Source organism: Polyodon spathula, chromosome 4 (assembly GCF_017654505.1).
Source record: "Polyodon spathula isolate WHYD16114869_AA chromosome 4, ASM1765450v1, whole genome shotgun sequence".
NCBI classification, from domain to species: Eukaryota; Metazoa; Chordata; class Actinopteri; order Acipenseriformes; family Polyodontidae; genus Polyodon; species Polyodon spathula.
The window spans coordinates 2,590,105-2,613,612 of NC_054537.1; the positions used below are offsets into that span (position 1 = coordinate 2,590,105).

Consider the following 23,508-nt stretch of genomic DNA (forward strand, 5'->3'; position numbering starts at 1 on the left):
TGGCAACTCTAAAGGGGTTACAGTCTTCTACGGCTGAGCTGGGAGACACTGAGCATACGGCAACAATAGTCCGGTGCTCCACAAAACTGGCCTTTATGGGAGAGTGGCAAAAAGCCATTGTTGAAAAAAAAACACATCAAATCTCAGCTAGAATTTGCCAGAAGGCATGTGGGAGACTCTGAGACCAAGTGGAAGAAGATCCAATGGTCTGATGAGACCAAAATAGAGCTTTTTGGCCTCAACGCTAAGCGCTATGTTTGGCGCAAGCCTAACACCGCACATCATCCTGAGAACACCATCCCTACTGTGAAGCTTGGTGGTGGCAGCATCATGCTATGGGGATGCTTCTCTGCATCAGGGTCTGGAAAGCTTGTAAAGATAGAGGTCAAAATGGATGCAGCAAAGTACAGATAAATCATGGAGGACTTGGGATAAGATTCATCTTCCAGCAGGACAATGACTCCAAAACATGTCAATCCTGGAGTGGCCCAGTCAAAGCCCGGACCTCAATCCAATTGAGAATATGTGGAAAGAGTTGAAAATTGCTGTTCACAAAAGATCCCCATCCAACTTGATGGAGCTTGAGCAATTTTACAAAGAAGAATGGACAAAAATTGCAGTGTCCAGATGTGCAAAGCTGCTAGAGACTTATCCAAATAGACTCATGGCTGTAATTGCTGCCAAAGGTGCCTCTACCAAATATTGACTCAAGGGGGTGAACACTTATGCAATCAAGTATTTTCTCTTTTGTATTTGTAATTAAGAACATAAGAACATAAGAAAGTTTACAAACGAGAGGAAGCCATTCGGCCCATCTTGCTTGTTTGGTTGTTAGTAGCTTATTGATCCCAGAATCACATCAAGCAGCTTCTTGAAGGATCCCAGGGTGTCAGCTTCAACAACATTACTGGGGAGTTGATTCCAGACCCTCACAATTCTCTGTGTAAAAAAGTGCCTCCTATTTCCTGTTCTGAATGCCCCTTTGTCTAATCTCCATTTGTGACCCCTGGTCCTTGTTTCTTTTTTCAGGTCGACATTGTCAATACCTTTTAGAATTTTGAATGCTTGAATTAGGTAGCCGCGTAATCTTCTTTGTTCAAGACTGAACAGATTCAATTCTTTTAGCCTGTCTGCATATGACATGCCTTTCAAGCCCAGAATAATTCTGGTCGCTCTTCTTTGCACTCTTTCTAGAGCAGCAATATCTTTTTTATAGCAAGGTGACCAGAACTGAACACAATATTCAAGATGAGGTCTTACTAGTGCATTGTACAATTTTAACATTAGTTCCCTTGATTTAAATTCAACACTTTTCACAATGTATTCGAGCATCTTGTTAGCCTTTTTTATATGTCAATTAATTTAGAACAATTTGTAGATTTTATTTTTCTTGACATTATGGACTTTTTTTGTGTTGATCAGTGGCAAAAACTCCTAATTAAATCCATTTTGATTCCATGTTGTAACACAATAAAATGTGGAAAAGTCCAAGTGGGGTGAATACTTTTGAGTGCCACTGTACTGCATCTTGTAAAGTGCTTTGTGATGGTGTTCCACTATGAAAGACACTATACAAAATAAAGATTGATTGATTGATAACCCACAGAGACAGCAACATCAAATCAAGTCATAACTCATAGAGAGAGAATAGGTGGGTCTTGAGAGCTGATTTAAAGTGAGCGATGGTGGGAGCATCATGCACCAAAGCTGGGAGAGAGTGCCAAAGAGTTGGAGCCATGAAGCTAAACGAGCGTTCTCCAAGTGTGGTGCACTTTTCCTTGGGGATAACAAGCAGGTCATAGTCGGAGGACCTCAGCTTGCGGACAGAGATATAGCGGGTCAGCAGGTTGACAAGATATTCGGGATCTGTGTGATGAAGGGCATTGTAGTTGAGCAGGAGAGTTTTGAAAATAATCCTGATATTTACAGGTTCTTATATCCTACCCCTGATCTTTACATGTGTTTTACGTTTGGTAAGGATCCTGGCAGTGACATTCTTAACTAGCTGCAGTCAATTTATGGTGCATGCCAGAAGACCACCATATAGAGAGTTACAGTAGTTGAGTCAAGAGGACACAAATGCATGACAAAGTATCTCCACATCTGGGAGGGAAAGGTAAGGATGGACTTTGGAGATGTTTTGAAGATGGCAGAAGGAAGATTTGACCATGGAGGAGATGTGGGCATCAAAGGAGAGGCTGCTGTCAAGAAGTACACCAAGGATTCGTACTGTGGCCGACTGTTTCTGTGGTTCTGGGCAGCTATGTTTAGATTAGTGTTCAGCTGAAGAAAACTGACAGACACTCAGGTCTCAATGTCTTGAATGCAAGCCGAGAGACAGACCATGGCAGAGGGGCTTCCAGGGTCGAGTTTTAAGTTGAGCTGGGTGTCGTCAGCATAGGAGTGAAAGTTGAGGCTGTGTTGGCAGATAAGTTAACCCAAGGGAAGCATATCCTTGGGGGATACCACAAGTGACTGTGACATCAAAGCAAGTCATACAGTAAGCCATAGAGACAGTGACATCAAATCATGACAACACACTGGCCTTCTCTTACAGATTCATGATGCTTTATTATTATACAGCTATCACTTCTTCAAAGTTCCAGGATCTACAGTAGGTGGCTGGTTTGAATACTTTCATTAGCATTTACCACATTAATGAAACCCCTTCATTTATGTGTCTCCCCCAAACACCTCACTTTGTCTTTATGAAGACTCCTGATAAAGACTACTAGTTGTTTGTCAAATATACTTTCTTTTCAGTATGTCTAGTTTGTTTTACAGTAGAACTTCAGAAAGCTATTTGTTGATGTAAACCCTTTGCCCTACTTTAACCCTATCCACACAACCCAAATGATGTGTGTCAATGCATATTGAAATCACCTGATTGCCATGTGCTTCTTTTTTTTTTAAATCACATTTTCAACAATAAAAAAAATAAATAAAATAAAATTGTGTAGCAATTAACAAACACCAGCTATTTTGTAATTATTTCCATTGCTAGGTGCTGCCTTCGGGATCAGTTTCAGAAATATCCCAACACTGATCACAACTGATGAAAATAGAGATGAAACACCAGAATAATAGATTGGAGATGACATTTACATTCTTTGATATTTATTATTTATTATCTTGTTTTACTTTGTTCTTTTAAAATAATACATAACAAAGAATGGGGGGGGCTAAAATAATAAAGCAGGTCAACGCTTGTAACTTATACGCCTGTGTTTCTTCAACAGTCAACCAAGTCTCCCCTGTTAATTCAGTTAGGGCAGATCAGCAGTCTTATGATATCTATTCGGATTCAGTTTGCCCCTACTCTAACTGGTGAACTTTTTTCAACAATATACCACCTGAAAACCAAATCACTATAAATCATTGAAAACAAAATGTTCCCCAACGGCAAACAAATAAAATAACAGTAAGCATAAATAATAAATAAATGAAATGTGCTGGAATACAAATGTTTGCAACATCCTGCCATGTGGTCGGGACTGGTCTCTCTCACACGCACACACCTGCGGTACATGATCCTAGTCTAATCATGCCCTTACGACTGTGACAGCACAAAACATACAGTAACACCACCCTGTTATATGAGAATGCTTCAATCTATGATTTCCTGTCAATACATGATCATACATGTTTATAAAACAGTTCCACTCTTTTGGGTACATTTAATTCCCCAGTTGTATTTGCCAGTTGTATTATAATCCATTGTCATTTTTAATGAAGCCATAGATGTGTGTTGCTTACTATTATTTTGATGAATCCATGTCTTGAAAGTACATTTCTGATTTCTGCATGTGAAAATACCCTCTGCTTTGGACTGTCTTGGCATTCCCTGGCTGCCACCGTAGTTGGTTTGGAGACAGCTGTGATAAGGCTTTGAGAGATTAGACCATCGTGCCAAGAGAATTAGCAGCGATTGTACCATTGGGGCACAAAACTTCCTTAAGTTCAATAAGCAATTGCCGTTGTTTCCTGACTGACTTGCTTTTGTCAATAACCTGTTCAATGTATCATTCTGTCTTTTGGTATTGGCTTAATTGTAACACTGTAGTACAGTACAATATACAAACTTTGAATCCATTCAATTGAGCTCTTCGGTCCTCTTCAGAGTAACAAATATAAGGCTAATTTTAGTGAGTTCTTTGTCTTTAAGATTATTGTTGTTGCCCAGGAAAGGTAAACCGAGGCAAAATCCATTATTCCATACATTGCACTTATAAAAATGAAGCTGCACAGCGTCCATGCAGCACAGTGCTTCTTTCACTTCTGAGGAGCAGCTAACATGCCTTATTCAGGGCTCACTGGTTATTCGGCCATCCTTATATGTACAATAACTACAGTACTCCATGATTGGTCATTATCACCCTACATTAATAAAATAAACCATGCCACTCCCACTTACCTTTACAGGCACTTTGACAGTGTGCTACATTTGCAGTCAGGCAGCATAGAACTGAGTACAGTAATTGTGGAGCAGCCTCTGAAATGTCAGAGAACTGACACCGAACGTAATGAAAGAAGTAGTTCTTCTACCAGTAGAAATGCCTCTCTCACTAAAGGGATCACAATCTAAATTCTGAATGGAGGTCCTCATTCAGGATGCCAATATCATGGGAGGCTTTGAGCCGAGAAAGGTGGGGAGCCCCTGTAACAGGCCTCTTCGTGGTTGATTAAGTATATAAGCAATTACACTCGTGGTGCAATGACAAGTGCCATTATCACACTAGAGTGGTATATTACAATGACCAAACACACTGGAGTGTGTGCTTGTGCTTCTAAAATGTCTCCAGATTATTAATTTATAAAAATAAAACAAAAAACACAATATTTACATTACATTTTATTGGATGTATCCTTCCAATAATGGAAAATAGTGCCTATGCTTTGGTTGTAGACTAGAGGCTACATATGGGTTTGAATAATTTATTACTTCTGAATTAATTGTTCATTTACTTTGTAATCAGTTTTGCACTGTATAGCTAATATTACTACAGCTTTAATTATGACCTGTATGCAACAGAAATAGAAAATGTTGAGATATTTCAGACAAACACTGTATGTGAATGACCGTGCCAAGCTTAAAGATACAAATGATAAAGAAATGTATGATTCAATAAAATCTACCCCAGGATTTTGATGAGATTTGAGTGTGGATACAACAAGTGTTATTGCTAGTTTATTACAATATACTGTAACAAGCTAGGCTGCAACTCAAGCAAGGCTCCAGTTTTCAGGAAAAACAACATGCTCTTTATTGAATTGAAACAGTAGGTAACAGCATTCAGTACAAAGGACAGCTCAGCAACACAGCACAACCTGAAACAGCAACTGACAGCAAATGAATCAAGGAGCTCCGGCACAGCAGATACACAAGATAAGCAGACCTGGCTGAAATGCTCCCATCCTACATGGTGAACTGGTGTATTGCTAACTAGGGGACAGGTTGCAGTGGTCCTACAGTACTGCAGCCAGTGCACAGGTCCACACGCTACAATACCTTGTGCTAAAACATAAAGTTCAGTCTCCTTAAAATGAAATAGAGCCTGTGCATCTACACACTACCATCAGAAATGCCATCCAGATCTTACAAAGCGAGATATCACCCACTCAGAAAAATCCCTCTGTAAATGTGTGTACCAGTTATTCATTTATTACATTCATTTTTTTTTTTTTTGAGAAAGACTGTGACAAAATAACCGAGATTGGGAATAGTACAGCTCCAGATGCGTTGATTATAATTGTGCTTAATGTTGACTATCATATTTTATGTTTATCATAGCAATGCCTATATTTTTAATCCACTATATCAAGGATAAAACATATCAAAATTCCAGAACACCTTATACTATGTAAAAATGCCATCCTGTGCAGATAATATGCAGCACATTGGTTACAGATTAAAAAGCAACACTTGAACAAATGATCACCAGCCACTTCAAAACAAAACCATAAAAAAGTTGTCATGATGGAACTCATAAATATGCTTTCCAATAAAATGGCATAACAAAGAAACAAGCATCAATCAGATGTGAAGCTCCAGCTTGGCACTGTTATATTTGCTTTGAAAATGTCTTAATCTTTGTCACTGCAGGAAATAACCAAGAGTTAAAAAAGAAAACTTCAAAAACCATTTGAGAATTGGTATCATAACATGAAAGGATGAGGACTATTACACATATATTAAATTACAGCAGAGATAGCAACTGCATTGCAGGAGAGTAGAATAGCCTGACACAAGCATTTGTACAAAGAATGACGGGTGGCACAGTTATGCTATAGCTAGTGATAAATATATTTCCTCACAGCTTGTTGTTGTTTTTTAGAGCATCTCTACATTTTTCGAGACCCTTGACCTAACCTTCAAAACTTTTATGCAGGCTTAACTGTGCCTAATGTAAAAATGCTTACATTTCCAGTTCAGTGGTGTCATGTCCTCAGCATTGGCTACAATATAATGGAGTCTAATGCAATGCCTGGTTCTCTCTGGAATAACTGCAGTAAAGCTTATTATTATTATTATTATTATTATTATTATTATTATTATTATTATTATTATTATTATTATTATTATTCAAGAAAGATGCTAAAAGCCTTAGCGTTATTTTAATCCACAGTTATTAATGTCTTTTCATTGGTGATCAATTGATCAATCATAGGCATGGATCTGTTTATAAAGATGGCAATATTTATTCTGTGAGGATTACGCTTTTTTGTTTTTAATAAAGACTATATACTTTTCCTATGAATTCCAGAGCTGCTCTACAGTTTGAATTACCTGCCATAGACATATGTAATATAGGCTAGATCAGCCAAAGTGTCTTTATGTAAGTAAGCAACACCGCCATCTGCTGTACAGCAGTGTATTGCCAGAACAACTGAAGGATGCTCAGTACAAAGAGACAGATCACTAGATGGCGCTGGCTCTTATTACTTTAAAGATACCTGTTACATATAACTTTAGCACAGATGTATCAAAACACTTAAAACACAGCACTGAATAACTGCAAGAACAGTGACTCAGAATGACCGCAAACATCACAACCAGTGCAGGTGTAAACAATTATATATATATATATATATATATATATATATATATATATATATATATATATATATATATATATATATATATATATACAACCTGGGCCCAACTGATATTAGGGATCCCTGATGGCTTATAATAATGCATAATAATTGCATATTATTAATTTGCTTTTTGTTGTTGTTTTATTAAACAAGCAACGACTGGAACTTTTTGCTAACAATATGGGGTAATATGTGAATAATTATTATGATTTCAGATATTTATTATTATTGTGAGTTAATTGAAAGGAGAACGGTCTAAGAACTCGACTGATTCCTCATCTATTATATAATCAACCCTGCTTATTAACAACAGGAATAAATCTATAAAAGAACAAATGTCATGTTTAATTACAAGCTCTTTCCTCTAACTCGAACACTGCTTTGAATTCTGCCGATTCTTACTGACCTGCAGGTTGAACTAATGTAATGAAGGCTGGAGCTCCAGTTAGGGACTCGCGTGCCACCTTTTGACAGCTCTGAGAAATCCTGGGACATTTGCTGCTCTCCTCTGGATGGCCCCCTAATAACCCAGGCAGTGATATCATTGGGCTTCTGTGTCGTTTTAATTCCTGTCTCTTTTTACTAGGCATAATAAAAAAAGACAAGTGCTGTGTTGTTTACTGAAAGCTGGGTTTGTCAAGCGAGAGACGTCGTGTTTTTCACTTTGTGCAGGGGTTCTATTGCCCGGCAGCTGCAGTAACTCGCCCACCTGAAAGTTACCAGCGCGTCCGCTTACATTTGAAAGTTTCTTTCTGAACAAACGTCAACCGCCGAGGTAGCAAGCTTAGCCTGATTTCAGTATACCGTTTCGATATTCGGGACTTTGTTGTAGTGGTGGTTGGTAGACACATTTCTCTAGAAAGGAGAACAGCAGTGGAAGGCAGATAAAAAAAAAAGAAGCAATTTCACGCCATCGGAAAATACACAAGAGCAGCATTCAACGCAAGCCAGGATTCTCAAAGCTAACGCTTCTTACATCTGCAAGGAACTTAAAAAAAAAAAAATCTTTAATGGTCACCGAGATTGTTTTTGTAACACTACTTCTGAACACACTCAAAAAAGAAAAGGAAAGAAAAAAACAAGAAGCGAGTAAATAGATTTAGCTTGTAATTTGAGTGTCTGCTTTGGAGTCGTTTTAAGGCAAGATCAGGGTGTTTATAAGAACATGAATCAAACGGCAACAGTAAGTAACAGCATCGGCAAGGTCAGCTCCGCCAGAGGACCCAAGGTAGGAACCCACAAAATAAACTGCTTTTTTATTTGTATTTTCTGTAGTGTTTTCATCTAAGTGCTGTTTATTAAATGGGTTATAAACTACAAGCGCACGTTCATCTGATGTTTTATTTTTTAATTTTTTTTATCTGTATTTGGGATAAACTTATTTATTTCTTTTTTGCTTTTTGACACCCATAAAGAGCTATTACTGTATATGCTGGTAAAAATAGGTAGCTCACAATTTGCATTGGCTGTACTTGTAATCAGCTCTGAGCCCAATTTGATAAACTTTAACCTATAACTAAGTAAAAAGAGCAGATTCTGATCAATAGTCCACCCAGTTTATTGCAATTCTTTTTTCCTAAATGTTTTCTAAAAGTTAATTGAATTTATCCTTCAGTGTGTAACACACACCACAGGGCAACATGTTAGTATCCAATTACTTACAGTCGCAGTTGAAATAATTCCAAACTGTGTTATGAGCTTAATTAGTTACACCTGCTGCCTGGCGTTTGGTCTAATTAAGCACACCTGACTAACGAGGCCCATAATAATGCTTAAATTGGCTTAATCTTATGTGATACCCTCTGGTATTACATTACACTTTTTACATGCGTTGTAGAGTAGATGACATGAACGTGGCTGATGCAACGTATGATATTAGTGTTGTATCTGTTTATATATTAATGGCTTTGTGATAAAGTGGAGATAAGAAAGATGTAAATGCAACAATATACCCCCATCGCCGTCAATATTTCTTTAACAAAATAATAAAAAAAAACAAAAAATGTCATTCCTAGTAAAGGTAATATGGAAATCAATACCTCAAAATCGATTCTGCCTGGCATTTAGTCCAATGTTTTAATGATTGATTTTTTCAAAGTATTTTTTAAACTTTACCTTTTCATTTCTTGATGAATGTTAAATAAATGATTTGATTTGACAGCATACCACAGCCTGCCAGCAGTGTAGTGGTGCAGCAATCAGAAAGGGCCTCTTCCTTTAGGGGGGACCTTTTTAACTGCTGCACAAGGATGCTACTGGTAAGCTCTCTGCTTTTCTGAGTCATTTGCCAGATGAAAATTTAAAGTAGGAAAAAAGACTGTTGCATGAAACAAACATGGATGGATGACTGTGTGACAGGCAGAATTGATTCCAAAAATTGTGATCGATATTGTGAGTGATGATGTAGGTGTAGAGTATATTGTGTAGGAAATGTCTACAATCAATACCTTAGACCTCATTGTTTTAGTGTATTATAAATGACATTTAATTGGGCATTGAGTGTTAGAAAGGATTGGGAATGCTGTGTTTTATTTATTTTTATTTATGTATTTATTGCTTAGCAGACACCCTTATACAGGGCGACTTACAGTTGTTACAAAGTATCACAGTACAAAGTATTGCATTATAAAATATCACATTACAGGTTATCACATTACAGAATATCATAATACAGGTAAGAACTGTTATGAAAGTACAATAAGATCAAATTCAAGTAAGAGCAAAATAAAGAAGAAGTTATAAGTAAGAGCGAGTTTGACTAAGCAGTTAAAACATAGTAAATATTTGCTTATATGAGTAAAGTCCAGTAAGTCTGCCGGAGGCGGAGGAGTGGAGGGGGCGATAGGGGCTGGAGTGAGAAATGATAATCTGGAGATAGGAGGGGGGAGCAGAAAGGTCAAGACAGCGATAGGCGAGTACAAGAGTTTTAAATTGGATGCAAGCAGCGATAGGGAGCCATTTGAGAGATTGGAGGAGTGGTGTAGCGTGGGAGAAACGAGGACGGGGGAGACAAGGCGAGCAGCAGAGTTTTGGATGAGCTGGAGTGGATGGGTAGCAGGAAGCCTGGCCAGGAGGGAGTTCCAGCAGTCAGGGCGGGACAGTACCGGGGCCTGAACTAGGAGCTGTGTGGAGTAGTCAGTGAGGAAGGAGACAAGCTTGACTAGGGGTTTAAATAGCAAGCTGGTTTAAGACTGGAAGCCTTTACTCCTGCCCCTGAGCCATGGTGACAATTCAATATGACTTGTGCATATGGAGGAACAATGCAAGCCTGAGCTAGGCATGTCAAAACGTTTTGGTCGAATTCAAGTTTCTTCTATTCTAAATGTTTAGTTTGAAGAAAAAAGAAAAACCTTCCTTATGTAGGCTGTCCAAACTCCCACAAACAGCAAGATACATACTCCTCCCCAAACTCCAAAGTATTTATTTTCTTAACCCTAAGATGCAGCCCTAAGATGCTCAACACTATTCCAGTGGTCAGGTCTGGAAGACCCATATAAGCAATAATGTATATTTGCTCAAAAAAGATCGATCCCTTTATTTAATAAGATCGTAAATGTCTTGCATAAGGTCATACAAAAGCCTATATATTATATTCCAAAGAGATTTATGAACCAAGCATAACAAGAACAACTAAAAACTATGTAAATTTATTTATAATAATACAAATACTCTCAACTCTGTAATGGCGTGTATTATTTCTTCCTCTCTGTGTTTGGGTGCCCTGCCTCTGTGCATATATTGTGTATTGGAGCATGTGTGTGTGCGTGTGTTTGTGTGTGTAATAGTGGGTGACAGGGAGGCATTTAATCCTCTCTGCAAAAACAAGTGGGACTGTGGCTGGAGCCTTGAATTGAATAAAGGATTAAATGATTGATTAAGGCTCCAGCCACAGGTGTATAAATATAGAGATCACAGGTGCACGCGTAGGGGCACGCTTGTGAAGAAATGATCTGTAGTTATGCTGTGGCCGGTGAGTCTCAATTCACTGCACTTTATCCCATGCTTCTCTGGTCACTTGGCTGAATGAACTTGCACCACCCCTAAAGGGCATCAGCTGTTCATCACAGATTTCCCAATTTCCATGAGATGTACCCGCTGCCGTGTAATGTGCAATTCTCTGTGAAAATTCCCATTTCTGAAAGAATAGTAGAAGTAAACATATTTGTATAACTTAAAAACAAATACAGAAAACGTTTGCCTCATTGACACACTACCTGTTACACTGCATTTAGGAACCTGGCAGTCGGTTTAGTTTGCATCCGGTAAATGATTGAACACACACTGCATAGAGCTGTGCATTAAAGATCGGAAATATTTCTGCTAAAGATCGTTCTGTCCAGTACAAGAAGGGGACATTTCATGTGTCTTGTTATTTTTTACATTTATTTACGTTTTTATTTCACTGATGCTGAAAATAGAATGTCTTTAAAAGGTGGACATTAAAAAACGAAATATTCTACAATTGAATACTGTTTTTCAGGTAAGCATTTAAATATTTAGGAACACTTGTTGTACAGAGAAAATGATCAATTTTGAACGGGACAACACCATTTTTCTCTGCTTAAATAAATATTGTGTTTAACTGTGAAATATCGTGAAATACCCATTTTTAGCCTGTGAAAAAAAGCTTTTTTACCATGAAAAAAGTAGATCCCTAACCATGAGCTGTTGGAGGAGGCACACATTCTTTTTATCAGCGAACCTGATAGCTAACAGCTCTTCACAGCAAAGTGCCCCAAGGTCACCAGGACTCTGTTTCCTAGCCACCAACTGTAGCGGATAGTTCTCTCTAGTTTTACAAACAATCACACATGCCAAAGTATGTCTTTGAATACATTTGAATATGTCAGGGCTTAAAACGTCATTTTCATGATCAGCACTCTCAAGAGAAATCTGCTAGGGATACCGGTGCTGAAGCAAATCTTCCTGAAATAATAGCACGTTTTGAGTCGCAGGGAGTTTCACCAAACAGTTGAATGTGGCACTGACTGCCAGCTACTGAGGACATGGCTCACAAGCATTCACCTGGCACTGCTTTCAATAATACACCAGACTGTAGCTTACTGGGATATTGAAGCAGAAATGAGTGAAGCACTAAATCTACATGCACTCTAGTACAAATACTACATTTACTTGCACTCTAGTTGTACGAATACTGTCAGACAGCTTTTAATAAACTTTATTCTTTAGTTTTTAGTCTATGAAAATCAGAGGCTATCTAAATCTAACCAAGTGCCCCACTGTTTAGTAGTCTTGGGTGCATTTGATATTGAACTAACAAGTTGCTTGGCACTAACAAGCTGAAGAGCCTTGATTTAATTGCACTCGCCATACAAAAGATAGGAAACTGTCTTCATTTGAAGCAATCATGGCTACAGGATAAATAGGTCATGCAGTGTATAGTTTACTACTGAAAACAAGACCTGTCCCTCAGCTTAGTGATTACCTGATCTGTTTTACTAGTGTCCCCTTTAGTATGACACTCTTGGAAACGAGGTGCAAATTGAGAGTCTATCATGGTTCAGTGCTGCTTTATTTTCTCACATGTATTATCTAATACACAGGAAGAGCATGTTCAGTAGTGGCACTGATCTACAGTGAAGTTAGAGCAGAAGCACACAGGGCTCCGACCTCGTGCTGGCCTACACTAGTTGTGATGAAGTCATTAAGCAATGAGCATGTGCTGAAAAACCCTGGGCTCAAGTTACATCAGAGTTAATGCAAGCTGATGTGAGGCTACACAAGCACTTCTGAGTTCCTATTCATTTGCTTTATATGTTGGGGGAAATTCTTTCTTTTTTTTGGACAGTCCATGCTAGTCAAAGGATAGCACAGAAAGGTCCTATTCATGCCATGAGGGTATTCTTGTGTATAATTGGATGGATCTGGACCAATCTCTTTTTGTCCTCACATGTTGTGCTTGCTCCTGCAGTGGTCCTACAGTCTGGTCTAGCTCCTATACATTTTCCCAGCAGGTGGAGGTCATAGGAAGATATTTGTAGAAGGCAGTATATATTTGAAACAGTAACAGTATATCCCTTTTCAATAACTGTACTTCTACTTGCTTTCTATTGTCATGCAAACCGTGCAAAGCAATGGACATTTTAATGCTCAGTGTAGGAAATCAATATACTACTTTGAAGAGAATGGTTAAAGGTACCTTGGTCATTCTGTACCTCTTAATTACTAAGAGATATATTGGGGCCATGAATTAAAGGCCCACATCATTTCAAGCACTTCTAATTTATGGTTATAACTAAAAGCCTGAACCCTGACTGTAATTATTGTTGATGCCCATAGAATAGGATAATGCATATTGTGACTCAGCTTTTCACTGAGTTTCGAGTGTATTGTACAAAATATGTTAAGTCTGCACTAATATACATGGCAATACACTTTTTTGGAACTAGGTTCTACAAAGAGAAGTGGGATGCTGTATTTGCAAACCTTTTGTTGTAGTCAATATGACTGTAGTTCTTGGCTACAGTGTCAGTTTTTGTGATGTGTGTAATACAATGTGTAGTGTGTTTGTGTGTAGGGTTTCTTTGCACAGTTTGAGTAGACAAGCCACTCAAGCTGTGTGGGATGAAATCTCATACACAATAAGATACACCCTATACTGTACATGACATTATCTTCTTATTTCAGAATTACTGTAAACACAATTACAATGGAAATCAAACCTAACGCTACAGGGTTTTTCATTTTCAGTGGTGCACTCCAGGATGAAAAGGGAAAGTGTACAGACATTATTATTGTTTTAAACAACTAAGACATTGACAGAGCTGTAAGCTGCATAGGGTGCACACCTTGCACTAGGTGCTGTCTCCCTTCACGCACCATGTTCCAGAGAATATCTCCAACAGGTACGATGAGCTGATCGTCTGCCACATGACTCCACATGGGTACATAGGCCTTGAACAGCTCAGTAAAGCAAGCAAACTCCAAACTCTAAAGCTAACTGCTGAGCTTTGTGACATCAGCTTCCATCTTTGGGCAGGAGATACTCTGAAATGATGCAGGTATCAGGGCAAAGTTTAACAGTTTATTATTATTATTATTATTATTATTATTATTATTATTAAATGCACATTAGTTTTCTATAACCTGCAGCATAGAAAGGGGGTATAATAAGTGATTAATACTCTGAACATCATGTAGATTGTATTGGCTCCTAAATGTTTTAACTGTTACCTGTCATGAACTCATAATTACACTGCCATTGTCTCATTGGATGATTAACACCACACATGGAATAGTGTATATTTTCATTTAATTTTAAGCCCAATTCAATGTTGTTTGATGACCAGAGTAACTAATTAAAAAACAAGTTATATCAGCAACAAACTAACAAAGATGTTTGGTACATTTCACAAAACCTTATCAACTAGTTGTATATTGATGATTGATTGCTGTCAGTGTGCAGTAACATTTTAGTTTTTGCTGTTCATGTTCTTGCTAAATCTTGTTTGTGTAGAACAGGGGTTTCCACAGTTTTGGTGATGGAGGGCCAATTTCCAGAGGTTGCATGGGATGGGGGGCTGCACAAGAAAATGTACCACTCATGAAACCGAAATGTGTCCCAAATCATACTTTTTTTATTTCCTATACATTTATGTATTTAAATTAGGAATGTATATTACTACCACTGCAACACCAGCAGCTTTGAAATGTATTTGTATTTTATCCTGTGTCTTGGTGCCACAACAGGCTTAGGTTTGAGCACCAATATCATGCGGTCACGTCTTACATTGTCCTGGTCACAACAATTACAGAAGATAATACCGAAATAGGTACTCTTCAAACTGTACCAATTAAACTCTTTTGTGAGTTATTCTTCAGTAGTGAGGCAGAATGCGTCTTGACTTGTACAACTAACCACTTCACTAAGAGCTGAATGTATGTACAGTGAACTCTGCTTAATTCAAATCTCTGGGGACTATACAAATAGTTTGAGATGTGCAAAGTTTGAATTAAACACATTTTGTAAATTGCCCCATGGTGTGGACTGTTGGAAAACATGGATTGAGAATTGATTAGGGGTTTGCTACGCATGTGGACTGGCAGAGCTATACTGGTGTTTTTTTCTGAAGAGAGACTAATATTGCAGATAGCAGACTGTTTGGTTCAAATTGCATGTACTGCTTTTTTTTGTAAGTTACTTCATGGACATTTAGAGCTATTTCCATAGTAAATGTGTAGAAATAAAACACAGACGTTACTGTATTTTACCTTGATTTTTTTCTTTTTTTTTCTTTCTGAAATCAATGAAATAATCACACATTTCTAATTAAAGTGCAGCATTAATTATTCATAAATTATCTGCCATTACATTGGCGTTTTTTATGCCATTACATATGATTGCTACGTAAGATCCTACCAGCTACTGTAGTCCTATTCAGAAACATTGTACAAAAAAGAAATGTAACAGTAACAATTTTAGACTGTAGCCTGGTACTGTTACTGCAGTAGTGCTTTCCCCAACAAAAGATTTGGGGGGCCGCACCAAACGTCCTCGCGGGCCGCACTTTGGGAACCCCTGGTTTAGAACTTTGACAGAAGATAGGCTCAGTATAAGTGTGAAACACTATGTATCATTGAAATCACACTGCTGCATTGAAAGAACAGTTCTTATGCAATAATTGTGAGCCGCGGACTAAGTTAGATGACTTAAAGTACATAACAGAATGACTTTAGGTGAAATGATGAACCTTTTTCTTACTATGCTAGTACTTGTTCTTGCTATATTGCTTCCGCTGGGTTCATTCCATGCTGTCTGTATGGGAAAGCAGTCAAGATTTTAATTTTGTTTTTATTACCGTTAAGATCACATGGATTTTTCACGGCATGCCTTCAGTGTATTCTGCAGTGGCAACGATTATTCTTAGGTATTTACCTGCAGCCACAGGAAAAACAAGACGCAGGGCACTAAGAGGAGGTTTTGAACCCCAGGGGCCGGTTTTGTAAAACTTCGGTAATCAGATTTCCGCGTTTGATCTGGATTATATTGTGCAATTGGGTTTTTCAAAACATCAAAATGCGATCGGGATTACTGTGAGCAGGATCTCGTTTTTGTAATCTGATCGCAGTTTCTATCACGATTAAATGTTGCAATGAGTTTTTCAGAATTTCAAAATAAGGATTACTTTGATCCAAAATACCAGGATTATTGTGATTGTTCAGCTTTTAAATCATCATAGAACATTTGTATTTTGTTTGAATTGTCATAGCAAACACACACTATGTCCAAATAGTGTTATAACATTAACGTATTCATTTAAGTTTTAAATGAATATGTTAACCATTATTTGCATGCGTTATATGTGCACTAACATTAAGTGATTTAGATTTTGTTAAAAAAATAATATAAAACAAAATAAATAGTTGTGTATTAATCAATAGTACCAAAATAATAAGGCCTCTTAAAAAAACAAACAAACAAACAAAAAAAACTAGCTTATTCAAAAGCAGCCTGTCCAGCAATGACAGTGAAAAAACGGATCAGAATGATCCAGATAAAAGTAATCTTGATCACAAATACAGGATTACAAATCCGGATCAGGGTGATCCAGATTAAAATTTTTTTAAATCCGGCCCCAGGTGAAGGCCACAGATTCCCAGACCAGCCCTCTGTTTCTGACATTTTCGTGATACTGTAGGTGTATACCACAGGGATCCAAGCTAGGTACACACTCCTTAATGAGTTTTAACAGAGATCCAAGCTAGGTGCACACTCCTTAATGAGTTTTAACAGGGATGCAAGCTAGGTGCACACTCCTTAATGAGTTTTAACAGGGATCCAGGCTAGGTGCACACTCCTTAATGAGTTTTAACAGAGATCCAAGCTAGGTGCACAAGTTTTAACAGGGATCCAAGCTAGGTAGGTGCACACTCCTTAATGAGTTTTAACAGGGATCCAGGCTAGGTGCACACTCCTTAATGAGTTTTAACAGGGATCCAGGCTAGGTGCACACTCCTTAATGAGTTTTAACAGGGATCCACACTCTCCTTAATGAGTTTTAACAGGGATCCAAGCTAGGTGCACACTCCTTAATGAGTTTTAACAGGGATCCAAGCTAGGTGCACTCTCCTTAATGAGTTTTAACAGAGATCCAAGCTAGGTGCACACTCCTTAATGAGTTTTAACAGGCATCCAAGCTAGGGACACACTCGTTAATGAGTTTTAACTGGGATGCAAGCTATGTTCACTGACCCGCTCCGTTGCCAACCCGGTACCATCTGTACCAATTGGGGCCGAGGTTACCGTTATAGTGCTGATAAATTGTACTGTCCTGTACTGTACTTCTGGTACTCAGGTCACCTGACCGACCCGGTAACATCCCAGTTCCAATATGCTGTTAGTTCATTCTAACAAGTAGGCTTTCCTCAGTCTTGTGTGAGTACTGTCTGAGTGGCTTTGCCAGTAGCATGCACAGGTGGGTGTCCCTGTACAGCGCCACCGTACCTGTACCGAGGTCTCGACCCGATCCATTCCCAGTACCATGCCATACTGAACCGGAACCGAGGTTACCATACCGATCCGGTACCGTCCTGGTATCATCCCAGTTCCAACACGCTACTGACCAGAGCTTACATCCCTGGTCCGGTACCAAGACTGTCTTGTTCAGGCTTGAACAGCCCCATTACTGTACTTTAAGTGGCTGAGGCAGCACCTGTACAGTATTACTCTACACTACCTTCTTCAACCTGCTATGTTGCTGCCCGCAAGCTGAGGTCCTCTGACTCTGGCCTGCTGGTTATCCCCTAGCAAAAGTGTTATTCACTGTATTTTATGTATTATGCATTTTTCACTGTATTTAATTTATTATGCATTTTTTTGTTTTTGTAAAGCACTTTGTGATGGTGGTCCTCTATGAAAGGTGCTGTATAAAATAAAGATTGATTGATTGATAATGTCTTGGTTTTATCCCTGCGGGACATGCAAAGCCAGTCTGTTGAAGACAAGCACGCCTGCCTGGAGCACGCAAAGGAGGCATTGGTGAATCGCAGTTTTTGCGAGTTTTGTGCGCATTTCTACAGAGCGCTCTGCATCCCTCTCAGCTGCACAGTGCTCTTCCCCGTCACCCTTTGGTAGAGAGGTGACTGTGTCTTCACCCCATGGCTCTATGCCAAGGGAGAGCGAACACTAACTCCTTTTGATCCACATCCTCAAAGGCGCAGAGGTTGATATTTGTTGTATCTATATTAAAGGTATATCTGTCAGCCATTCGGCTTGCCATGTTAAAATTGACTCTGTCTTCACAGGACCTCATCTTCCTCGTGGGACAATTTTTTTAAGATGTTTGGTGACTTCGGCCACCTATAAAGAACTTGTTCCTTGCTGGAGGTTAAGTGTGGTTCTTACTGTACTCTTGAAGCCTCCATTTGAGCCCATGCATTCAGTTGAGCTGAAATATTTATCACTCAAGTGACTGTTGCTTGTTATCAGCTTCACAAAGCGGGTGAGCAAGATGTAGACTTTCTCCTTACATATAAACGTAACCATTAACCTTCAAGGTCGCTGCATCCATGATTGAGGCAGGCCTGAAGGAATACTGACTCTGAGATCTGTGCGTGTAGTCCTTTATACCCTCAGAGGCGGGGCTGAGCAGCTTTGTTGCATCTTATTCAGGTTTCTGGTCTCAAAGAGGTTAATACCCATTCGTTAATGGTTAAATTTCTATTTTCAGGAAATCAGGGTTATGATAATAACCAAACTTTTTCTTTTGTTGTACTCTGTCTGTAAACACATTGTGTTATTACTGTCTTCTGGGTATGTATGAGGTGAGTGGCTGTTTAAAATGTCTGTTCTTATTGGGCCAAGTTCAAGGGTACAGCCAATAGAATGTACATAGGTTTCCACAACCTCATTTGCCTATAAGGGGGCGGGACCAAGGGAATAAAAAGGGGCTGTGCCCGCCAGTTTGGGCCTCTTTTGTTTCTGGAATCAGTGTTGCTCTCAGAACTGTGGACCCTGAACCTGCTAGTGAGAACGGCATCGATAAAAGAGCACCAATTTCCCATGAGATTTGTTGCTGTTTTTCTTCTGCCTTGCCGACATGCTACAATGTATATATTTGATTTGGGCAGGGGTGAAATTGAAGGCATTATTGCAGAGTATTTTTAACATTAGGTAGGTAGATTACGCTTACAATTAGGCACGCTTAAAATTCAAAGGTAGAGCACAGCACACAGTCACGCTAAAGAATGAGGAAATGCAGTTAACATAATTATTGACTTTTGAAATATAATTAAAATTTGCTGTAGTATGCCCACTGTTTTATCATTTCATATGTTTTCGCCAAACAAACACTTTAAAGCTACAATGTGCAGTGCAAAAGCACATCATGAAAAACCACATATACGCTACAGTAAAAGTAGCTACATTTTAAAAATATATAAACTAAAACCTGGCTACCCGACCGAACCTGACGGGACCAGACTTTGTGTCGGGTTTGGGTCGGGTCGGGTGTATATTCTATGTCAAGCACTTGGGCACGGGTTTGGCAAGGCTGGGCCAGCTCAGTGTTTTATAAATAAATGCATTATTACATTTTAGCAAGTGTTTTTTTTCCCTCTTGCAAATGCCTCCTAAAATTACTTCTATTCTCATGTTTATGTTATAAAATATTCAGCCAAAAAGTGATTCTACATTATTAAGTATGAAGGCTGTTGATATAAAAAGAAAGCTGTCTACTGGAGAATGTTTACCAGTGAAAAGTTCTGTCACTGGAAAGGGTAACTATTCTGTTTGGAAAATGTGTTGCTTTCCATGATAGTAAAGGGTCAACTGGATTTGTACATTGCAAATCTTGCAAACTTTTACTTAAATATGACAGCAAAAAGACGGGAAGTTCATCTTTGCAGTGGCACACTGAAAACGGACGTACTCGCCCTGCAGCAAGGTACCTGGTAATTCCATGGTTTGAGAAACTTAAATGACATTGTTTTCACCAGTTTTGGCTTCCTCCAGTGGAAACATTGCTGTTGTTAAAATTCTGGCATTGAGTTTAAAGTCTGGTGTGATATAATGACAAGTCATTGACATATAATTTGATGTTTTTTTTTGGTATTTTAAAACATGATGCTATATGTCTATCTGAGACTACCAAGTAAAATGTTCATCTAACTGGATGCTTCGCTGAGAGTATTTTGTTTTCTTTTTAATTTGTGTTTTGACTTGAAATATATGCTTTCTGTATTTCAATAGCATGTTTGATGATATTTATGGCGATATTGGGGTCGGATATGAAAAAAATGAAAACGTCTCGGGCTTGGGTCGGGTTTTATCTTTATACCCAAGCTGACTATTAATATAAACTGAAATTTTCAGATGCTAAAATAAAGGGCTTTGCATAATCTCTAAGTAAGCAATTGCAGTGTCCAGTGTGAAAAAACAACAAACTACTTTTTTTTTCTATTGACATGAGCATTATTTGTACTTTATTAAATGTTATTAAAAACTTTCAGCTAAAATTTGGAGAGGAGGAGGGGGTGTTGTAGTTTAAGGTTAGAATTGTTTTTGGCAAAATTTAATGGCTGTCTATTATAAAGACTTCAGGTTGGAGTAAGTTTGCCCTCTGCTGGACAGAGATTTTAGCACAAATTCCTGAAAAACTACACTTAGAGGTATATTGTAGTCTAAGGACCATGGTGAAATCTATTGTACCCAGCGTCACAACCACACACTTGAATAGACAATAGACAAATGAATAGACAACTTCCAATGCTTTAAAAGCTTTTGTGCCAGGATTTCTTTCTTACTCCCTCAGCTTCTCTTGTCACTATACAGCAGTGCTGCAAATAATGCAGGGGTAAATAATGTGATTCTTGCATTGAATAAAGCTACAGAAACTGTAAAATCATTAGTCATTTTCAATTAACCTGGTCTGACCACCTCTATGGCCAAGTAGACAAAGAGGCGCAAAAGGATTTTTCACTGTATATCTTCAGGTCAATGCCTTGTTAAAGAGAAAGGAACATCTATTCAAGATAGCATTCCTTTCATGCACCCATCAAATTAAAGGAACAGAGGATATTCTTCTTTTGATATCCTGATGGTTGTTATAACAAATATATATGTACAGCACAGTATGTACTATACAGATATTTAATCCTTGAAGACAATTCTAAGTTGGACTGGTAGGGGCTGGTGATTTCCAACCACACTCTGTTTTCACTTTTCTTAGCTGTCTTTCCAGAAAGATATATTGTTCTAAGTGGACAGGTCATTGTGGCCCATCGCATTTCTGCACTACTAATATTGGCTACTGACCTCTCCAAGGCCTTTAGCTTTACTGGCCGTGGTCCATGTTTTAGTGACATATTGGTTACTTGCAAATCACTTGCAGTGAAATGTTTTTTTTTTTTTGTTCCTTTTGTGGTTTAGTGTATGCAAATTACCTTCCATCTACATACAGATTAAGAACTATTTACAGCACTAGGCTGGGTTGATCCGCTGTACTGGGTACATCACAAGGATTTTTTGACAAACTGGAATTAAAATGGGTGATTTGTTGATATGTATTTCTTTGTACTATATTTTTTTCTGGGCATTAGATATTTAGGCTCACATTTCCTTGGTCATTTCACCTGGAGAGTAAAACCATCCTCTGCACAAAAACACCTTTCAAGTCATTAACCAACCCGTTCAGCATCAACTAGAACTTTAGGATTGAGACGCAATAAAACAAAAAAGCCTATATGAATGTAATCTAGATCTTTATTTAACATCAATCAAAGAAACTGCAAAATGAAGTCTACCGGAAACCATATTAGTAGTACAGTATTTCTTGATAGATTTTGAAATGTAAAGTTTGTCAGTTTTTGTCAGTGTGCAAAACTGCAAAGCGGTTTGTAATTAAATGTGTTAATGTAATGTTATTCAGCAGGTTTTATTGAACTTTATGAAGCAGAGTGAGTTAATTCTATAGGGGATGCAGATCTCTTGGCCGCAGCTGTACATTGCAAATGGAGGTGCACGACTGGTAAGATTTATGGAGTTTTCTGTTGTTTTCGGATTGAGTGAAAGGTTGGCATATGGATTGGGAACGATCTATCCTCGGAGATTTGGGCTGCTGTATAGACCTTGAATGTTTTTAGGTTCTGTTAATAACAATGTAATCTCAAATGAATGAACACCTGCTTTTGTACAAGATTCTTTAATTCATACTGCTTTCATATGAAGTAACCTTTTGTCCCTGTCCATGATGAATTAATGTTGGGGTTGGGGATAAGTATGTGTCGCAAAGACGGCTGAAGTGGGCGGCGTCAGAACCAGGAAAAGGAATGAACACAAAGACAGGTGATGTGAAATGATGATGGCGCCTGCTTGCGCCAGTTTATTGAAAAATAAAAGGGTTGAACAAACAGAAACAGGACACGGCACTCTATGCCAAAATAAAAGAGACAAACAAAAATGGACTATACTTAACAAAAATACGGTGAGCAGATATTTTACTATTCTTATTATAATCACAATTACTACCTCTGTCTCCTATCCCGTTCTCCACTCACCAAACACTCTACCCCGAGTGAGTGAAAAGATGCTGTTTTTATGCAGCTGTACCAAGACTCAATTGCTAATCAATCATTCAATTGGAGTCTCGTTACAACTGCATGTGAATTAATAAAGTGCAATTCCCCGTGCTCATATTATTACTTTTTACTTGCATTTGAAGTGCTGTGCAATCCTTGTGCCTAAATACAAATATACATTTTAAACACTTGTGTTACAGACCCGTTTATATCCTGTGTACCAATGACTATACACCAACATTTAACACATCACACGCAACATATAACAGAAAATACACACAGGGGCGGGCACTTCGTCATAGTATGGAACTCATAATTGTTTCCTTAATTTGAATTTAGTTGTCATTACTAGTAAGTAATTGCATTGTTAATAATAGAAGTTAATGCATTAGCATATCATCTTTTTACCACTTGACTCACAAAGGAGTTTTATCATACATTTTGTGGATCTGTATTGCGTTCTCCCAAGTCATTGTCTGTTAAAGTGCATTTTCTTTTCCATATAAAACAAAGGGCATAAATGAGGGGGTCACTGCTGTAAAAGACTTCCGTACTTGAGATATCACTTGAAGGTGTCTAATGCCACCCATGTAATAGTTGTAGTTCTATTCAAATATGTTTCAGTTCAATAGAGTAAGATTGTTCTGAGTTTGTATAATTTGGGGTTTTTCAAAGTATACTATTCTTCGACAATAGTTTATACCAGTTTCATTACAAAACATCCTTTAAATAACTTCCTATTAGGGTCCATATCAATTTGGGAGTGTGCTTGTTTTGCAGAAGCTTTGGGTGTGAGGTTATTAAGTCCCATAGGCAAACTGTAAACAAGCACAGTTGCAAAACTGACTTTACAGTATTCTTGTATTCACAGTG

At 38.2% G+C, this 23,508-nt stretch overlaps 1 protein-coding gene across 1 annotated transcript in view; it reads left to right on the forward strand.

Annotated features, from left to right (window-relative positions):
• Positions 1 to 8,089: 8,089 nt before the first annotated feature.
• Positions 8,090 to 23,508, forward strand: part of LOC121314057 (dipeptidyl aminopeptidase-like protein 6) — a 277,540-nt gene continuing 262,121 nt past the window's right edge. The window contains exon 1 of the mRNA XM_041246865.1: positions 8,090 to 8,326. Within this exon, the coding sequence (XP_041102799.1) occupies positions 8,264 to 8,326 (63 nt within the window). The 5' untranslated portion in view covers positions 8,090 to 8,263. The remainder of the gene's footprint in view (positions 8,327 to 23,508) is intronic.